The following is an 18,215-nucleotide window of genomic DNA, read 5'->3' as shown; positions in this document are numbered from 1 at the left end:
CTCAAGTGACACTGTTTATCGGGGTCCTGAATTTCAGTCCTCAAGGACCCCTTACAGGTTTTATTTTTGTGAAATATGTTTATTTAACAAATCCTTGCAGCAGATTCTTTCATGATCACTTAATGAACATAATTGTGAACATAAATGAACATAATCATGAACATAATTCTAATCAAATGTGCTATAGAAGTTAACTGTAATCCAGACTTTAGAAAGTTTAGTCTTCAATATAACCTATAGTTTAGCTGTCAAAACTGTCTGTGTAGGAGCCTCCTGAGTAATCACAATAACCTCCTTGAATCTTGCTACTGCCATATTAGTCCTTTAAATAGCCTTCACTTTTATTGTCAAATCAGCTACTTCCATACCCACGGTCGCCACTACAGCCTCTGCCTCCATAGAAGAACCCCTTCTCCAGATAAGCCACCTCTGTAGCCAACTCTCCTGCCACTAGAAGGCTTTCCAGCCTGATCAACACAAATCTGACACTCATCCACAAACATTCTATTCATTGCCTCCATATCATCCTTTGCTTCTTCAGGATTTTCAAATGTGACAAAACCAAATCCTCGAGATCTCTTGGTCTCCTGATCCTTTACCATACCAACCTCACTAATGTTTTGCATATTTGCTGAATACTTTTTCTAGACTCTACTTGTTGGTGTCAAAGCTCAGGCCACCAACAAACAGCTTTGTGTCGTCAAAAAACATGTTGCATTCTTATCCACTTACACCATACAAGTCATGCAAAACCAGCAGAAGTGGTTTGTATGAGTCAGGTGTTTTTTTTGTGTAGTCAGGTTTTATTTTTTTTTATAAGCATACCACAGCTCAACAAAAAAAAAATTTCCCTCTTGCCAAGGATTTTTGAAGATATTTAGTGTATTTCAATTCTGCTGAATCCAGAAAGGACAACAGTTTAATTAATTGGCTCTAATTCATGTGATACAGCAGGGGTGTTAAAACTCTGGCCTGCAACTTCCTTTTTTTTGGATCTCAAAGGATTCCTAAATATGAATTGCAGCTGGCCCGCCGCTGCATTGAAATAGCACCGCTACTACAATTCCCGGCATCACTTGCATCTATAGACTGGTGGTCTCTCTGCCTATGCGTGGGTAGCATAAAGGTACACTATCTCCATACAAGGGGAAAGGTTCAAGATAAAATGGTGATGGAAGAAAGGTATCACATATGATGGCAGACAACTGCTGGAACCTTCAACGTGAATGTCCTGATCATCAGCAAAAAAGGAAATCATACAGAGTTTTTCAATGACTTCTTTGTGATTAGTTCTGTAAATATACTGAATATAGAATATATTGACATTCAGTATTTCAGAAATGAAATTTTGTATACGTAGGCGTGTCTAGGTCATTATTTCAAAAATTAGAGCCAATCTAGCAAAATGACTTTGAATGACTTTACTGTGGTATTAATATTACACAGTACTTATATAGTGCCAACATATTAAGCAGCTCTGTACAATAATAGGGGTAGCAAATGACTGACAGATACAAGCACAAACTTCTGTTTCTCATGAAAACTAGGGATTTTAAGGAAATCAAAGACTTACCATAGAATCATTAATTACAATAAAAATATTATTATTTTATTTACAAAGTTTAAAAGTGGTACACAAAACAACAATTACATATCACTTTGTATTTTTGAATTGTCATAGACAATGTATATACAACATGATACATAAATCTCCATTAAAGCTCCCTAGGCTTTTGGTTGATTAAATCCAGTGTCTCTTAAAGGTATTTCTTATATGTGCAATAAACATTTTCAGCCCCAGAGGCCCAGTTTAATCTTGACATGTTTCACAGCAATAAACGCTGCTTGATCAGGAGAGTTGGGAGCAAAGACCTCTTGTTGAGCCAGGTCAAAATTCCTGTTTGATGCAGGAACACCAATTTCTAAGGGATTCTGCTTAAGCACCAAGTAATGGGGTAGAGTTTCACATGAGAAAGCTGGCCAACAGACAGATACAAGCAATGACACAGGTGGGGAGGATATATTAGACAAATGCTAAAAAGTGTGGATCCTGGCCCTCCAGGACTGGAGTTGAGAACCCCAGCTCTTTATTATAGCCCTTTACTTCTCCCAGGGTTTTTTCATCAAAGGTTATGTAGAGATGGAGGGGAGAGTCTAAATCATGAGATTAGACAAACCTGTGATGGATTTCTTATGTCAGTTGCTATTTGCAGATGAATCCTTGAGCAGAATTATTCCAGGTTTGTTGGATCACCCAGCTTCACTGATGAAAGTGTATTCCCTTGCCTTGGAGAGGTTTATTAAATCAGGCCCATTGTTGTAAAAGTAAAAATGTTACTGATTAAACACATCAAATACATCATACATTGATTTAGACTGAGCATAACCCTATATTCATATGGTAAAATTGAATTCCTATTTATATTCTTTTTATATGTACATGCATGTTTAAAAATTTGATAACGTACAAAGTGCTATATGTGCAATGTAGACCTGAAGCTGTTCTCTAAAAGACAGTAATTCTAATCATGCACCAGCAGATGGCCTCCATGTTTTACATTTCTCCAACAAATTATTTTTAGTTCATTTAATTAAAGTGATGTATTTAGTTCTTGATCCTCAGTCAGAATTATGCATGTGGTTTTAAGCATTAATTGATGGCTGCAATTAGAGCAGCTCATCATAATTAAATGTTTATAATCTTGATATATATGTAAATAAAATGAGATGTCTATTGGAACCGTTAGTCTTTATTTACCTTATTATTCTTTATTCTATTTTGTGCAGTCAAAGAGTAGACAGGGATTCTTGCTCAGATGTGTAGTACCAGTAGGATTATGCAATAAACACTTTTCTTTAACAGTGATAGTGTCCCCCCCACACACACACACACACACACACACAATTTATATATGTGTGGTATCATGGCTAGTTTAGATACAAATTATGCATAATAGAGTTTTAACTAACATAGCATCTTGTTAGGTGTATTATGAATTTTAGTCTTCTCCCTTCATGGGCAGGACAGGAATTGCTTACCATACAGATTTAGCCCTGATCACCTGCGAGGTGACCAAAATGGAGTTAAAATTAGATTCTTTTAAAACTGATGAATTAAATGTAATACGTGGGACCTGATTTGAATATCCAGAAAAAAAAATTGTATACTTCAGCTTGATAACCAATCACAGTTAAGTCATTGAAAGCTGGATTCTGGTTTCTGCACTCTACATATTTCTGTATGCTTTATTAGGCAGGCCTGTAAACATTATGTAAGCTTTAACCAGAATTTTAAAGTATATGTTCACTGCTTAGCCATTCCAGTGTGTTTTGTGCCTATTTGCATGGAAATAATTTATATCTGTATGGAAAGTGCACTCGCTGGGACCACTTATCTGGCAGTTGTTAAAACCAGTGTTTCTCAACTGGAGTTCCGTGGAACAGTAGGGTTCCTCCAGAGGTTGCTAGGGGTTCCTTAATCAATGAGCAATCTGTGCCCCTAAGGTCAATTTGATACCATCAATCATTTTGGATATTTGTAAGGGTGTCAGCCCTGTGAGTTATGGATATAGTAAGTATAGTAGGGGTTCCCCGAAGAACTGAAAGTTATCAGTTCTGGTTCCCACATGTTAAAAAGATTGAGTAACTGTTCTAAACCTTTTAGATCCCTTTTACTGAACAGGGCAACATTTGCCACTTGCTGCTCCAATAGGAAACCATGCAAAACCTTTAAAGCAGTGTTAATATTTAACCTTGCTTTTGTCCATGGAAATAACTGGATTATACCTTATTTGGAAATGGTAGTAAAAACAATCAAAGGGGAAATTTCTGAAGTGAGATGTGGAGATGAGTTTCACTTTGTAGGCAGCTATCTGTACATGCGTTAGATTTTTGTTGTTGAATAGGATCTTTGACGATCCTTTCCAATGCTAGAAGACTGAAAAATGCATGAACAAGTCCTGTACATACAGTGCCGTTGTGCTCAATGTAGAGGGGAGGGGGAGAACAACGGAGCGGCATCCCGCTGAATTCTCTCTCCTTCACTTGTATTACGATCGTTTGTAGATCTGCCAGGACAATGCTAGTTTGGCTGGTGTGCTGGCCTTGTATCTTTGACATGTCAGTGTATATTTTTCAATTTCGTGATGCTAGCCAGGTCACTAGCATTTTCAGGAAGTGCTAAGAAAAACAACCTTTTATACTGAAATGCTATACTGAAAAGTCATGTTGTTGAAGAAGTCATTACTATTTTGCATAATGCCTTTTCCTTCCCAGTATAAATCTAGTCAGAAGTGATGTCTGAATACCTCCAGCATGTGGCACAATAATATGTTTACTATGAATACTTGGCTGATATTGTAATGCTTGAAGTCTGCAGCTGCACAAACTAAAAAGAAAAAATACTTTTTGTTTTGAAGTCTCTGAATTATTTGTTTACAACAGTAAACAGACAAATTGTTACCTAGAAGCCAGAAGAGATTAATATCTGAAGCTGTTTGAAACGAAAATGGCAAATCATTCTGTTTATTTACTGCAGTCCTTACAAAGAATAGTCTCTGTGTGTCACAGTATTTCATCAATAACAGACAAATGACACTCTGCAATGCTTAATCTCATGAATGTAAAGAACATATAAATTGTGGAAGTGTCATGCCTCCTCTGCTGAGGTTTATGCTCTATAATGTTCCTGCATCCTCTGAATGTAATACAAAGTGAATATATATATATATATATATATATATATATATAAATAAATAATATAAGGTAAAATATAGGAAAACTGTAACATTTTCTATGTGTCCCAGACATAAAATCAATTTTTGGCATGAATGTTTTTTTGTTTGTCTGTTTTTATCAAACTGTGTAATAAGTACCTATAATTATTTGTATAATTGTCTGTACACCAGATAAAAGTTTCACCTTTTTTAGATCTGGTGGTTCAGAGGCCTTCTCTGAGCATTCATGTGATCATAGAGAAACTTTACTTTAAGGCACATGCTAGATAAATGTAATTGAAAACAATGTTTTAAAGTTGCCCAACTCATGGTTCCATAATATTTAATGAAAGATTCATTCATTGGATGATCTGTTATGTTTATGCTTGTTAATTAGCATGTGTACAGTCAGTGAACAATCAGCACTTATAGATGAATGAGCTTGTGTGAGAAAAGGAAATGATTAGGTCACTACCCAATTTCCTAGCAATCACATATGCTGTCTTTACAGTCATCTGTCATTGTCTGCAAAAGATTAAATCCATTACCACATATGCAGCCATGTACTTTTCAGTCATTCATAGAAAACATTTATATTGTTGATCATTCATTACAGATGACTTTTATCTAAGGTTTTTTCTTTTATTCCCTGGAAAAATTAAACCAGGATTTTAAAGTTCCAGTTTGTATCCATATTTGCCTCCCTATTTTTCCAGACAGGGTAAGGACATTTCGTGGGTATTCACTGTGAGAATAGTGATTTCTTTGGTGATTTCTTTAGAAATGATTGGCTTCCTGTACAAGATCTGTAATGTAGCTGTGATTGGATAAAAGTACATGATTATATGTAAAATTAATATATACATTTTTTGTTTTTCAAGCTACTAGAAAAAAGTTGTTGGAGATAGCCCGAGCTTTTTCAGAAAGAACAAAGATGAGAAAGTCCAAGCGAAAGCATTTGCTCAAGCATCAAGCGTATCCTTTTAACTAAATGGGCTTCTAAGCATTCACTACTGTTTCCAAAAAATCCATAATTTCTAGAAAGATTTAAATTCAAATAACATGTCTTAAGACTACGTACACACGTCAGACTTTTGTTGTTGGAAAGGATCTATCTTTTTTTTTTGATGTTGGAAGGGAGCGTGAAAGATGCATGAACGGACACTGCACATACAGCGTTGTTCTGCTCTATCAATAGGGGAGAGAGGAGAACGAGCGAGAGACACCCGCTGTGCTCTCTCCCCTTTGCTTGCATTATGGTTGTTCGTGGATCCGCCAGGAAGGATTCAAGAACAATGTCGGACGGCCACCATACACACTTCAGATTCTCATCCAATACCAACCCTGAATCGATAATCAGACGAGTATCATCTGAGAATTATGTGTACATAGCCTTATGATAGTATTAAATCTAACAACATGGTTAAGCAATTTGTTATGCATATTTTACAAATGATCCTGTGTGTCAGGGATACCATTATGCCTTCTGCTGCCTCAGCTGAATCACGCCCCCTGGTGGCATGCATGTTCCAGCTGGGCATGTCCGGGCAATTTCATGTCAGAAATAGGTATATAAGGCAAGATGGACCAAGGGCTTGTCTCCAGTGTGAAACCTTCTTATTGGATCATACAGCTAGGCCATAGTGAGTCTGTTTTGAGCTAAAGATGAGTAGGCGAAGCTGTGTTAAAAAAACGGGTAGTTTTTGCTACATTTGTGGCAAATATACCCAATGTGATCAACGCAGGAACCTAACCAAGAGGGTAAGATTTGCTTACAACTATTACTTTGGATGTGAAATTGGAGATCAGGATAAAAGCTGGGCACCTCATATCTGCTGTCAGGTGTGTTACGTTGGCCGAACACATTGGTTGAATGGGAAAAGGAATAAAATGCCTTTTGCTGTGTCTATGGCATTTGCTATGTCTGTGACATTTGCTGATGTACCTGATGATGGAGTTAGGTTGCGAATACATACCAGAACAGTGGAGATTGTTCATAGACTCGAGCAAAGCAAGTTTGAAGCTGTATTGCTGCATAAAGTTAAAGAAAAGCCTACTGTTCCCCTTGTTCATGCCGAGGGAATGAAAGAGACAGACGAATCCATGGAGGTAATTTTGAAATTGAATAACTATTCATAACTCAAGTGGAATGTTTGTGGTGACCTGAAGGTGGTGGCACTCCTTCTTGGCCTGCAATTGGGATATACAAAATATATGTGCTTTCTGTGCCTGTGGAACCGTCGTGATGACAGCAAACATTACAAAGGGAAAGAATGGCCACCCAGACCTGAGCACACTGTTGGCCAGTACAACGTGAAGCATAATTCACTCATTGATTCGCAGAAAGTTTACCTTCTGCCGCTTCATATTAAACTTGGATTAATGAAAAACTTTGTTGTTGCAATGAATCGTGATGGTGTGGGTTTTCAGTATCTGAAGGACAAGTTTGGAAAAGGTAAAACAGATGCTAGACTGAAAGCAGGCATTTTTGTTGGTCCCCCAAATCTGCAATTTGATGCGTGATGCCACATTCAGAGACAAACTCAACCCACTTGAACTTGCTGCTTGGGATTCATTTGTGCTAGTTGCATAAAACATGGACAACCAGAAAGGTGAAAACCATGCTGAACCTGTGAACAACATGCTAACAGCATACTATCAACTTGGCTGACGAATGTCACCTAAAATCCATTTTATACATTCTCATCTAGACTTCTTCCTACAAAATTAGGGTTATGTGAGTGATGAACACAAGGGGAGAGGTTCACCCAGGACATTTCTATTATGGAAACAAGATATCAAGGCCGGTGCAACCCCAACATGATGGGCGACTACTGCTGGTTTCTGCAACGGGAGACAGCGGAGAGTCAAAAACGCAATAGCGTGTGCCTGAAACACTTCTGAAGTGTACATGTGTGTTGAACAAGGACTACGGTGAATTATGTGTAATTGTATATGTTGTTGCAACAAAACAAAAAAAAAAAAAACGTAATGTCATGGAAATTTGAGGCAAAAGTTAGTTATGTAATAAAGATTCCATAGTAACTGCCGAACGGGGGAATGTAGCTAATTGCGTATATATACATCATTTACCTAAGATCCTGACGTCCTAGGCAGAATCGGACTTCAGATTTGGATGGATTAGACCAAGTAGCAGACAATATTTTTTTTTGTGATGCAGTGTAATAAATCCTAAATTTGAGCCTACCAAGAATCTTGAGAAAAGGCTGGAGAATATACACTTTCATCAGTGAACATAGGTTATCCAGCTACAGTATTTTGCCATTTGTTAGGAAATGTTTTCAATCCTGGACCAGGTCCATTCTAGGTTTGCTGTGTCACCCAGGTTCACTGATGAAAGCGTATCTCAGCCTAGTAGAGCTTTATTAAATTAGGCCTAGTGTTTCAGTGTAATCAGTGTAAGTATATGTCTCTAATAATTAACTTTTCCTCTGATTTGTTAAATTCATTATTAAAAACATTTTGTTCCATCCATCCAAGTGCAAAAAAATGCTATTTGACCTTGTCATCTGATACCTTCCTGTGCTCTCTGCCAATGTCTGCTAAATGCTGCCTTCAGAATCAAAGAAAAAAAATGCTTGAAAAAAATCAAAAAAATGGGGCACCACCTTATACCTGGCATTGTAAACTGAATTTTGAATGCCTAGAGCAGTGTACATTGAAGGAAAGATTACAAACAGGCAGGCAAGTGCCTTTTTTGCAGAAGTCTTTCATTGCACCTGTCTTTTCTGCAATATTAACCCCCCCAGCTTAATTTCAAATTTTAGGTAAAGTTCCACTTTATTCTGAAATAATGTGTACTTTTTATGAAAATATTTTTTTTTTCTAGTCAAAATACAAACAAATGTGTATTGGGTAAACTAAGCTTTGTTTGCCTCCCAAAAAAATAATTTTGCCATATATGGTCAATATAAAGAATAATGGTACAAGTGAGAGTAATTGGAAATAATAAGAGAGGCTTTATTCAAATGAGTGTAATTTGTAGAAGTGGTCAAATATATTTGCAAGTATGTGCTGGAAAATTTAAAACATCCTTTTGTTTTGACCTAACTTTCTTCTTTATCTGTGAGATGGATAATTTGCAGAATTTGTGAAGAGGTTTGTGAATTTGAAGAGCAATAACAGGTTACAGGTCCATGGAGAGGCAGTGATAAGTACCGTATTTTTCGGACCATAAGACGCACTTTTTTTCCTCCTAAAGTGGGGGGAAAATCAGGGTGCGTCTTATGGTCTGAATGCAGAGGTACAGGGCATATTTTTTTACTTACCTGTGTCCCCGCCGGTCCCCGGCTGCGCCGATCTCTGCCTGTTCTGTGATCCAGCGTGCGGCACTTGTGCCCGCCCACGAAGGCGGCGCCGATTGATTTGATGAATGCCGATCGGCGCCGCCTTCGTGGGCGGGCACAAGTGCCGCACGCTGGATCTCAGGGGAAATCAAATCAATTTTTTTTTTTCTTGTTTTCCCTTGTGCGGAAAACCTGGTGCGTCTTATAGTCCGGAGCGTCTTATGGTCCGAAAAATACGGTAATCTGCAAAACATAGAAACCTTTCAACAAAACAGAAGGAATTGTAAGACTTGGATTATTGTGTTGATATTGGGGGTGTGATAACTCCAAATTACCTAGGATAGGATGGACAACTCCTCAAGTTGCCAAGGATGTAAGATGATCATTGCTTAATCTGCCTGATTGCATGCATGCATGAGGTTTTTCTATATCTGTAATCACTGCACTTTGTTATTTTCAGTGGAATTATAAGACACACAACACAAAAGTGAATCTCTTTAGAAATTCCTAGGAACAGATGTTAAAAATTACCTATAGTTGTACAAAAAAATTATAACAATACATATTGCATAAACTATACGTATAAGTGAAGAATCTTAAACTGTGATAAAACATTTTTATGTAAAATGACATTTTTTTGTTTTGTGTTAAAGCCTTTTATTGTATTAGAGATGTACTCCTATGTACTGCATCCTTAACTTAAAGTTCAGGTTAGGAACTGCAGCCTCCACAGCCAATCTTCTGGATGACGTTGAAGGACATTCTTGTGGTAATTTTTAGCCTATCAATGCATGTGGTTACAAAGGCTTTTATATTCAAACTATCAGCATGTTACCATGGATGTCTTGGGGGCAAAGTGGTTAGTGCTTTTGCTGTGAAGGGTACAAATCCCATCAGGAAAACCATCGGCATGGAGTGTGCATATTATCTCCATGTTTGTGTTTTTTTGGGTTGGGTGTGGGATTTGCATGCATTCGTTTCAAGACTAATAAAAAAAATCTACTGGTAGGGTAAATGGCCCCCTCCAAAATTGGACCCATAGTGTGTGGATGGGATTGGGTAATAGACTGTAAGCAGTATTAACAGATATTTTTTCTGTAGAGCTCCACATAATATATTGCTGCTATAAAAATACTGAAACTAAAGATTTGCGGAAAATATATTCAATTGATTTATAAAAATTGAAATGATAAATGGCTACCCACATTAAACAAAAATATAGGATGCTTTTCCATTAGGTTACTGTACCTGTCTTGGCATTGTTGCATTTACTCACTTGTATCTTTAACAACTTAATATTATAAGAAAATAATAAAGAATATGTACAGTACATACCGGTATGTCTTTCTAATTCTCCCTGTCTCTCTCCCTGTCTTTTTTTTTTATAGATGAAGATGTTCAGGCAAGGATGAAACAACTCAATAATGAAGGGGAGGAAACACAGAAATGAGGACAATTAAAGTTAGTTCATCATCTTCTTTAGCAGCTTTCACAATAATAGGAAAACAATATGATGGTATAGTGTCATTTATATGTAGTCACCACAAGTGCTTATCAGTACTAAGGATTTTTTTAGATAAGTAAATGGGCTTAGAGATTGATTTTCCTTTTGACATGCTCTAGGTTCTCTGTCAGCATGTGTCCTGAAGGTCACCAAAGACACAGCCTGTATTACAAAAACAGGAAGTCACACGAACATCTTATGATGAGATACTTCATATCCATAAATGTCCTTGTATGAAATAAATTTTGTTCTAACAGCTAACATAGGTAATTGCACAAGGTCTTTTATTACATTATCCTAGAACCTGGATAAAAATTCTCCACTGAATGTGCACCCCCCTACTGACTTCTTTCTCTGCCCCTCCCTCAGTATGAGTCCTATTGTACAGGGATAACAAATAGCTGGTATCAATTAAATTACTTAAGCATGTTTACAAATATCGTTCGTTCATGATTATCAATGTATTCATATTTTCACTGGGTCATGCTTTTGATATGTTTAAAGAAAAATTAGTCCACAAAATATCTAACCTTTTTTTTTTCTTTCTAGATCTTAAATCCCATCAAAAACTCTTGGGCCTCATTGGCTGATAGAAAGACGACTATGGACGAAAGACATTTGGCTACCTGTTGTGGTGCAGTCCACTCCAATTAATATATTCTATACATGGCACAACATTTATAATCACTTATTTTAGTATATGTTGAGGGCAGTTAAATCTCAGAGAGATTTTAGTAGCCATTCTGCTTTGTGTGTTTTAAAATGGTACAAATTGTATACAATTTTGTTTTTAACTTTTTTTTCTTTTCTCTTGAAGGATAATATTGTCCTGTCTGTAAAATGTTTATCAGGAATACAGCACAGATTTTTTAAGTTATTTTCAGTATAGATATTGCTAAAATCTGTTTATGGTCTTAGATGAGAAGGCATCAACAGACAATGTATAGCTGTTAGAGATCATAAAAAGATCCAGCCTTTCAGTTTTTACCTGGTGCTGATACATACATCCATTCAAGTGTGCTACCAACATGCATTTGGTATAAATGCTGTGTTGTGTTAATCTTTAAACTAATACTGGATCACTGACCTTACATTTCCTACTACCCAAAAGACTTGTTTCCCAGTGATGGTACCATGAGGTTACCTGTGGCAATTGTTTGTACTGTTTGGCCCAGTTATTGCCAACACTTTTTAAGCCTACAGAGTGTTAGACAAAGCATTATAGGAACCATAAGCCATCACTGTTGATTTGCACGTCCAATATTGTTTTAAGTAACGCAATAATTGGTAAATGGCTTTGGCCTGTCCTAGATTAGAGTCGAAAACTTCAGCTCTGTGGGCATTCAGTATTAAATCATGTTTGTATTATGTATCTGGTAACCAATAAAAACCACAAATCAGTAATGCTTTAGGTACAAAGTCTACATAGCTTTACAGTACTACATCAAGTTTGACAGACGTAGCCAGCAAGTTCACATTAATAAATTGCTTTTATTTTTAAAAGCAATATCCTTACAATAAGGGAACAATGTGGACTACACTAGATGTTTACCTCGACTCCTAATGTATAAAGTAATGTAAAGATTTCAACTGATATTTGATATAGTTGTTAGAATTTAGGCAAGGTTTCTTAGAGGTTAGAAGTAAATGCAGATTCTTCATAATATTTCAAATAAACTATTTTTGCATATTTATGTTCTGCTATTTAAAAAAATATTTTTGGATTGCAAATAGGACAACTAACAGATTAGGAGCAGGCTACATTTTCTAGTCTGTGATTAGATGTTAGGTATTTGGGTTTAAAATTTTATGTAGGGTACACATAAAATATGTAGAATTAGTACAGCATATTATTAATCCCCCTATTATCTGAAATATCCTATTTCTTTTCAAATAATTCATAGGTAAATCTCTTCAGCCTTCATTGCACCACCTGGCTAGTGTGAACTGGAGACAGGCAACTTTCTGCACTTTGCAAAATGACACAAACTTGCTAAATATTTATCTAACAAAATAATAGAAAGTACATAAATGTGCATTGTAAATAATATGCACTTGGGAAAATAACTACACAAAACACACAAATTGCCCATATTTTCAGCCTTCTTGTGTTTTCTCAATAAACTCCTGTGTATGCTTTGCGTAAAAGTTTGTAACATAGGACATAGCCACCTGCTGAACTGTAAAGTGAAACCTGAATAGAGAGTCACATGTGCATAATTTCTTAATAAAGTTTTCTGCTTTAGATGGAAGGGCAGGACATAATGGAAGATAATCATAGAGAACAAAGTAGAGTAGCAGGCAAAGCCTGTTCTTGCCCCATGCCAGTCTTGTTATTAGTTAACATTTTTACCTAAATATACAAACTAAAATTTTGTCATTTTTTTAAATAGGCAGTTTAAAAATAATATTGGAAAGTTCTATAAATCTCATGGTATTTGAGACTTGGCAAAACTTTGGAGACACCAGTGTTACTTGTACAGCTGCATGATGTAGGCTGCCTCTTGAGATTTGTTGGTTGTGTTTTAAAAAAACATTCAACCTATTGTGTGAGAGCTTTGCCAACATTTTACAAATATATACTAACAGATAAGTTCCTCTGTCTACATTTTTATATTCAACTTTTGGCAGAAAAACTTGTAATCCACATCAAATTTCAGTGTCATATAACGGTTTAAAACTATTTGTGATTCAAGGTTTACAATTAATATTCAGGATGTAAGCTATGAACAATTCACTGATTGTGTAGTGTAAGCAGAAAGAAAACCTAACCATATTTAGTTATTATAATCTGTAAAGAATTGGGGAATTTACATTCCCCTGATTAAAATAATGGAAAGCTGTTGGCAGTAAAAAATATACAGTCCTCCCTGGGGACTGTATACAGGTCAATAACTGCCTGGGAGTATTATGGTCTCCTAGATCGTAAGGTAAAATTATTGGGACAATAGATATCTCCAGTCCATTCTTTAAATGATTTCTAAAGCTCAGTGTGCAGTTCTACATTTAAGTCCTTCAAACTGTCCCATATTTTTCTTTTCTGCCAGGGTAGTTTTCAGCAATCCCAAAACATACTTCTAGAGTTAATAACTAATTTGGTCTGCAGTGAACTTCTTCTTCATACGTTATCTTTGATAATAAAAAAAACAAAGCTGTGGTACATCATGTCTTTTTTATGTTAGGCATAATATGCCCTATTGTGACATTAAAAAATTATAAATTCAAAGGACATTTTACCATCATTGAACTTGAAATAATTCATACTCCATATACATATTAGTTGTAATTAGTTTTAAAAGTTCAATTTTTTAGAATTTATGCCTAAAAAGTTCCTTTATGTCCCAGGAATTAAACACGTACACTGAGCAGCCTCTCTGTTTTCCTGCATGGATCTCTTGTGTGATGAGCTGAGTAGTACAGAAACAAATTTGTCAAATATGCATTCTGGAATTCACATACTCTTCTATAACTATCACTGCTGAGCACTAAATTAAAAAACAAAAAACAAAACTGTGTATCTTTACCACTTGTATCCCAACATGAAAATGGATTTATCAATAGAACAACCAAATACCCTGAACAAATGTTAGCAAATGAAAAACAACTTTATTCTAACAGGTATTGAGATTTCTGATCTCCAAGAATACTGATATTACCATTGCTCTGCCCTACACAATATGTCCTTTTAGCCTTTTCATCGGAAAATAATTTTACAAATGGCACATAGAAGGAATATGTAGTATATACTTTAATATATGTGAGTTTTTTTGTGTACTTTTGGACATGTTGGTACATAGGTGGCGGAAGTACATTTTTTAATTTAGTTCCGTACAATGATATTAATATGTAATTCTGAATTATACCATTTTTCCACTTTGTGTTGACTGCTGTTACTGTTACTGATGTATTTAAGTTGGGGGAGGTGCGAGGGGAAGATTTTTTTTTTTCATGGTGGGAAAATAAAATATATATATATATTTTTAGGTAAACATACAGTTTATACACACATATGCTTAAAAAAATGTTAACATATCATATAATAAAGAGACCTTTGCATTATATGCAATCACAGCTACAGATATTACTAAGAGTAAATGCTGTAGATATAAATTTAGTGTAATATAGAGTGTTAATGCCCCCAGATATAAACACATTGTTTTTTTTTTAGTAGCACAGCCTTTATCTGCACATCAGTGGTATCCAGTATTGGTAAATCTTTGAAACTTTTCTGTATTCTGCCACTTCAAAAAACAGAATAGTGTTCTTAAAAAAAAAACTGTTGTCTGTTTGAGTGTGAACTTTTTTCTTACTGGAAATCCCATATTATATCATCAAGCTCATTAGTACGACACATTGAGGTAATTAAAGAGAATTTGCCATCATTGTCACTGTATAGACTTCATGCTGTGGTTGTAATATTGTGACATCCATATCTTGAAGTTTTACTTTTTCAATTTCAATATTGAGATGAAATACTGGGTTACACCAATGTTGTGTTAATGTACAAAATAAAATTCTTTAATAAAATTAAATATTTATATTATTGAACATGTGTGATTGATTTGTCCTACATTTTTAATAATTTTATATACTGTATTAGAACAAGGCAAACCAGTAAGTGAACAGGACACAGAATAAAGTTAAATGTTGTGGGATATTTTACAAATAGGTGGTTTATGGCAGGTAAGCTCCAGGTAGCTATTACTGTAACCACCCATTTCACTTTCATCTATATTGTGTTTGCATTTTATACAGTTGGGGAAGGGATGGGGGGTTAAACATCCAACTTTAAAAGAAAAATATATTAGTGTAAAATGCTGCCATGTTAACAGGATAATCCAGTAAAACAAAGACCAGTAATCTGTATGTACTATGCAGGAGCCGATTGTGATAATCCACGATAAACAGGTAATGATTTTCCTAATCTTTTTCTCCACGGTTATTTGCTCTTGTTTAGCCTATTAGCATTGCTAGAAGAGGGCTAGGTTAGAATTTTTCATAGTCTTTTTGTTCATCTACAGTTGCTTCTATGTAGATTACATGGCATAGGATCATGTTAGATTTATTAGGCGCTTCATGATCAGACTTTCCTGTATATGAGTAGGTTTACTTTTTTTGGGGTGAATAAAGTAAACTGAAATGTAAACATGATATGGTTTATAGATTTTGTAAAGCAGTACAAGGATCAATAAATTTCAGAATGTGCCTAAAATATAAAAAAAACTACTAGTCTTCTGTGTCCTAGATTCTCTCTCTTTGGTTTACTTTGTAGGTTTTTTGTTTTGCATTTAGATTAAAAACAAAACAAATGTTTCTTTGTTAGTTAGGAGATCAATATCTCTGCTAAACTTAAAAAAAGCTTCAAAGCAAAGTATGTTCAACTGTTGGGAGTTTAATAAAGCTAGGAAATGTGCCTGTTGTCAATGGATCAAAAAATGTATATGTGTCATGTGTATGTTGTGTGGGAAGTGGGAAAGGTGTCCAAAATATTGTGCACCTACTATGTTAGGAAATCTGGGTAATTGATGTCACATTAAAGGACCGTATACAATGTACATAGTGTAATGCGCCTGGGCACACAAACCACAACCAACTCCAGATATCCTTGAATCAGGTTTATTCAAAACAGCACAGCACAGCAAGGGTTAATTTCAATCAAGCAGGGTACAGAAGGATAAGGCAAATGCAGGTCAGTAACAATCCGAGGTCAGGGCTGGCAGCAGGCAGAATGGTCAATAACAATCCGAGGTCAGTAACAATCCGAGGTCAGGGCTGGCAGCAGGCAGAATGGTCAATAACAATCCGAGGTCAGGGCTGGCAGAGTTCAATCAGAGTTAGTTTCAGACCAGGTCACTGAGGAGATGACAAGCAGATAACGTTTAACATACACAAAGACACCCAAGCACACTGTGGTAACAGAGGCTATATCGGGCAATGGTGTAAAGGACAGGCTCTCCTTAAATGGCCAGGATGACCAATGACCTTGCGCCACCTGGCACCGTCTGATAGGAGACTGGGTAAATCAATCAGAATTCAAACTAACTATGTCCTGCCCCCGGGCGAGGCAGCCGAGTGCCACGCCCTCGGGGGGTACAAGAGGGACGCATAGTAACACGCGCACCTCTTCCTACAGCACCCCTAGGACGTGCACTACTTTGCACTTGTTGCAAAGGAGTGCTGAGAGCATGAACATCATTAACCACATCTAAAGGGTTGCAAGGGCTGCAGCCTGGCTGAACAGTAGTTTGGCCAGGACGGATCCCTCCGCCTGCAGAGACAGACAAGCTGCGGGCAGGGAAGCAGCCTCGGCCATGCTGCCTGCTACTGCGGCGTCTCCCTCTGTGGCTGGGAAACCCAGGGACACCGCGGGCTCGCAGGGCGGGTAAGTTCCTTACACATAGGTCATGTAATAATTTAAAATTAATATGCTTCATCATTTTTTTTCAGTTTCATTATACCTATTTTACTTCAGTCACAGTGGTACTCGGTCTCCTCGTCACACTTGATATACAATTTATACAAGTCTAGCTCAGACATCAAGTCCTTCAGTACATAAAAGACATGCTAGGACTGTCTTTACCCAATTACCTGGTACTCATTGGCCTGAAGTTTCTGTAAGTTTGGACTGTGTTGGTTGCATGATGCAGGGAGGTATGTATGTATGTATGTATGTATGTATATACACATGCCCACGCACACCACATTGGGATGGTAGGTTAAGAATTGGGCATCTACATGAAAACATGGATCACCTAATATCAGCCATTCAGGCTAGTAGTTTAATGGTGTGGGGAATATTTTCCTGGAGCAATTTGTGCAGCATAGTACAAACTGAGTGTATTAAAATGCCTCAGGCAACCTTAACACTGTTGCCGACCATGTCCATCCGTTTTTGGCCTCTGTGCACCCATCTGCCGATGGCTACCTCCAGCAAGATAACGTTGCATGTCACAAAGCTCATGTCATTCTAAGCTTGTTTCTTGCACATGACCATGAGTTCTTTGTACTGAATGGTCTACACAGTCATCAGATGTCAATCAAATAGAGCACCTTTGGGATGTGGTGGAAAGAAGATTTACATCATGGGTGTGCAACTCCTAAATCCTAAATCTGCAGCAATTGCTTGATACTATCATGTGTATATGGACCAAATTCTCTGAAGAATGTTAACAGTACATTGTTGAAACCATGCCGCAAAGAACTATGGCTATATAGCAAATGGGGGTCCAAAGTAATGGTCCAGACAATTATTAGCAAGGTGTACCTAACAACGTGCCTGGTATGTGTATTTTATAAATATTTTACTTTGCATCAACATGTACAAAAAGTAAAATATATATTTTGCAGCTGCTGCAAGTATGTTTTGAAAACCAAATGGCTGTAGCCATTTAATGTTAGCTGTAAACAGGAAGCAAAAACAGGAAAGATGAAAACATTTAATTTTAAGAGAGCAAATTTTCCATTATTTAGGGTGGCTCTCTGTGACTTGGACTGGGAGACAATATTGTCCTCAAAGAATGCAGAACAGAAATGGGAATGTTTCAAGTCTGTTCTACAAAAGCAAACTGAAAAATATATTCCAATGGGTAATAATTTTAAGAGGCTAAAATTAAAACCTATGTGGCTTACAGCTGATGTTTAAAAAGCCATGAGGAGCAAGAAAAGGGCATTTCAAAAATTTAAAAATGA

General features: G+C 36.5%; 1 protein-coding gene and 1 pseudogene across 3 annotated transcripts in view; one reads left to right on the top strand and one right to left on the bottom strand.

The window, feature by feature from the left end:
- CUEDC1 (CUE domain containing 1) overlaps positions 1-15,074 on the top strand; it is a 69,140-nt gene extending 54,066 nt beyond the window's left edge. For all 3 annotated transcript variants that reach the window (XM_072422132.1, XM_072422122.1, XM_072422114.1), the window contains 4 exons: positions 5,597-5,690; positions 9,733-9,791; positions 10,411-10,483; positions 11,076-15,074. In XM_072422132.1, coding sequence (XP_072278233.1) covers positions 5,597-5,690; positions 9,733-9,791; positions 10,411-10,472 — 215 coding nt within the window. In that variant the 3' untranslated portion in view covers positions 10,473-10,483; positions 11,076-15,074. The remainder of the gene's footprint in view (positions 1-5,596; positions 5,691-9,732; positions 9,792-10,410; positions 10,484-11,075) is intronic.
- LOC140338090 (cold-inducible RNA-binding protein B-like) lies at positions 169-1,204 on the bottom strand (annotated as a pseudogene).
- Positions 15,075-18,215: the final 3,141 nt, after the last annotated feature.

The sequence above is a fragment of the Pyxicephalus adspersus genome, chromosome 1, assembly GCF_032062135.1.
Source record: "Pyxicephalus adspersus chromosome 1, UCB_Pads_2.0, whole genome shotgun sequence".
Lineage (NCBI taxonomy): Eukaryota > Metazoa > Chordata > Amphibia > Anura > Pyxicephalidae > Pyxicephalus > Pyxicephalus adspersus.
Note: the sequence above shows the minus strand (reverse complement) of the source record. Positions and strands in the feature narration are given on the sequence as shown.